This window comes from Cariama cristata, unplaced genomic scaffold, assembly GCF_000690535.1.
Source record: "Cariama cristata isolate BGI_N322 unplaced genomic scaffold, ASM69053v1 scaffold29481, whole genome shotgun sequence".
Classification (NCBI taxonomy): domain Eukaryota; kingdom Metazoa; phylum Chordata; class Aves; order Cariamiformes; family Cariamidae; genus Cariama; species Cariama cristata.
The window spans coordinates 5,686-8,005 of NW_009601446.1; the positions used below are offsets into that span (position 1 = coordinate 5,686).

Here is a 2,320-nt window from a genome sequence, read left to right on the forward strand (position 1 = left end):
CCGCAGCCTGCCGTGCCGGGGGAACGGGGCTTCGCTGGGGGATGTGTCACGCCAGCAAAAATATTAGTAACTACTGGTTTTGGTTTTTGTTTTTTTTTTCTCCTTTTACAAAGCATCCTGAGTTCCCCCCAGGCCTTGAAGTGTCGGATGAGGTGCTGGAAAAGACCGCAGGGACAGAGGTGGACAACATGTGAGTGTCCTGGCAGGAGCCTGGTGCATGGCCGCTGGCTCGGTGCCCCCCGGCTGGCAGCGTCCAGCTAAAGAAACGGCTCCTGTTGAGGGCAGCCATCAGTGTGTTATAAGTTGGTCGGATGGTGCCTGGTTCCCCCTGCGCCCGCAGAGCGGTGAGGAGCGTAAATGCAGGGAGAAAACCCACCAACTCTTGTCAATCTGAGCCCTTGCCATCATGAGGACCTGCAGTGAACATGAGTAGCTGGAGCCAGATGTCTCCACTGCCACGTGACGGAGTTTTGGGTTTTTTTGGCAGCTTCCAGCTGACGGTTGAGCTGTTCGACTACCTGGACTGCGAGCTGAAGCTGTCGGAGTCAGGTGAGGAGGCAGCAGGTCCCTCCTGCTTGCCCTGGTGTTCTTGAGCAACAGTTTTGCTCTTTGGTCTGGAACGGAGTTCCATCTCGAGAATCTGAGGTCAGAGGCTCAGGTCCTTCCTCCTCTGAGGAGATTTCTGAGGTCGTTTCTCAGCCGGATTCCCTTGTTGATGCTCTGTAGAGGCAGTTGCAGGAAAATATTTAAGGAACGTGGCTGGTTTTAGCCTACCTGAGCAATGCAGAGTGTTGTTTTCAGAGCGGTGCTGCTCTGAAATATATTTTTATTTCTTTTTGATACAGCCGTGTTAATCATATGTGTTACCCAAATCCTTTCTATCCCCCCAAAGCAGAGGATGGAGCTGTACCTCTTTCTAAATACTCGTTTCCCCTCGTTGAATTACCTCCAGGGAGGGCTGGAGGCTCCTGCCTGTGTTTGCTTCCCTTGCCCCCTTCTCCAGGAATTTTTAGATGGCTTAAAACCACGGCTGTTTCTTCCTCTGTCATGAGTCAGGAACACAGAGCTGCCCTGGAAAACAGGGCACAGTGGGCGAGACCGTGCTCCCAGCTCCCGTCAGCCTCCTGCTTCTCCTCCTGACCCAGTTACACAGAGAATTTATATTCATAAATACTTTAAAGCTGAGCAGGGAAGAAGCCAGTGTGCATATGCTGGCTGGATTTCTGCCAAGGGAAGGGATCTGTTTCCGAGCCGGGGCAGGCGAGGCTGCGGTGCCGGCAGGCCTATCCCCTGCCCTGGGGTCCTCTCCCAGCTCCTCGCATGATTAAATAGAGCGGAGTCCTGCCTTTGCATCGTCCTGGGGTTAAACCCCTCCTTTTTGGGGTCAGGGTATCTGGGCCAGAGCTGGGCAGCCCTTCCCTCTGTCACCTCGGTCCTTTGGGTGTTTTTCTTGCACGGAGGGGGGTTGTTCCCAGCTCAGTGGGACAGGATGGGCAGCAACCGCGGCATTTACCCCATGTCCTGGCAAAGCCACATCTGTCCTGGTTAATGATCAAACGGAGCGGCCCGGAGCGGGATGGCTCTGCAAACACAGCGCCGGTGCCTCACGGCGCCCAACCCTTCAGTTTTCAGGCAGCTCAACACCTCGATGGCAGTCTCGCAGATGTCGGCCGTGCAGTGCCGCCTGGCCCCCCTCATCCAGGTCATCAGGACTGCAGCCACCTCTACCACTACGCTGTCAAGTTAATGTTCAAGCTGCACTCCTGTGAGTCCCCTGGGGACGTGCCCCGTGCTGGTCTTTTCCTGGGTCAGGCTTCTGGCTGGATTCTCAGGGTCAGGCGTGCGTGGATGGAGGCATCCATCGCCATGTCCCTATATCCCAGCTGGGCTCTGAGGACCCACTCCATCCCACGTAAACATCCCAGATGAAGGAATTAAAAGGACTTGTCCTTGAGGAATTCAAACCCATATGCCTTGGCCCACCAGCCCCCTGCATGGGGTTGCTGGGCAGTGCAGCGCCAGGGGCCTCGTGTGGGTATTTTGGGTCGCTCTCCCTGCACCATGTCCCTGGTCCCTATGCCAGGGATGGGGACACCCCACTCCTGTCCTGACCTCTCACATCCTGCTCCCACCTGGTCTTTACCCACTGGCTTTTGCAGCTGGACGTGTGTGAATAAATTTGCAGCCCTGGATCAGTCATGGCTGGCCCCCTCATCACTGCAGGTCTGCCGGCTGACACGCTGCAGGGCCACCGAGACCGTTTCCATGAGCAGTTTCGCAGGTAACCCGGGGATGAGGTGGGGCAGTGGGGTCCCCTCCC

At 56.2% G+C, this 2,320-nt stretch overlaps 1 protein-coding gene across 1 annotated transcript in view; it reads left to right on the forward strand.

The window, feature by feature from the left end:
- Positions 1–2,320, forward strand: part of LOC104169529 (huntingtin-interacting protein 1-related protein-like) — a gene marked incomplete at both ends in the record, with an annotated part of 5,216 nt that overhangs the window by 1,387 nt on the left and 1,509 nt on the right. The window contains 5 exon segments of the mRNA XM_009710466.1: positions 114–190; positions 488–549; positions 1,626–1,703; positions 1,706–1,765; positions 2,224–2,281. Of these exon segments, the coding sequence (XP_009708768.1) occupies positions 114–190; positions 488–549; positions 1,626–1,703; positions 1,706–1,765; positions 2,224–2,281 (335 nt within the window).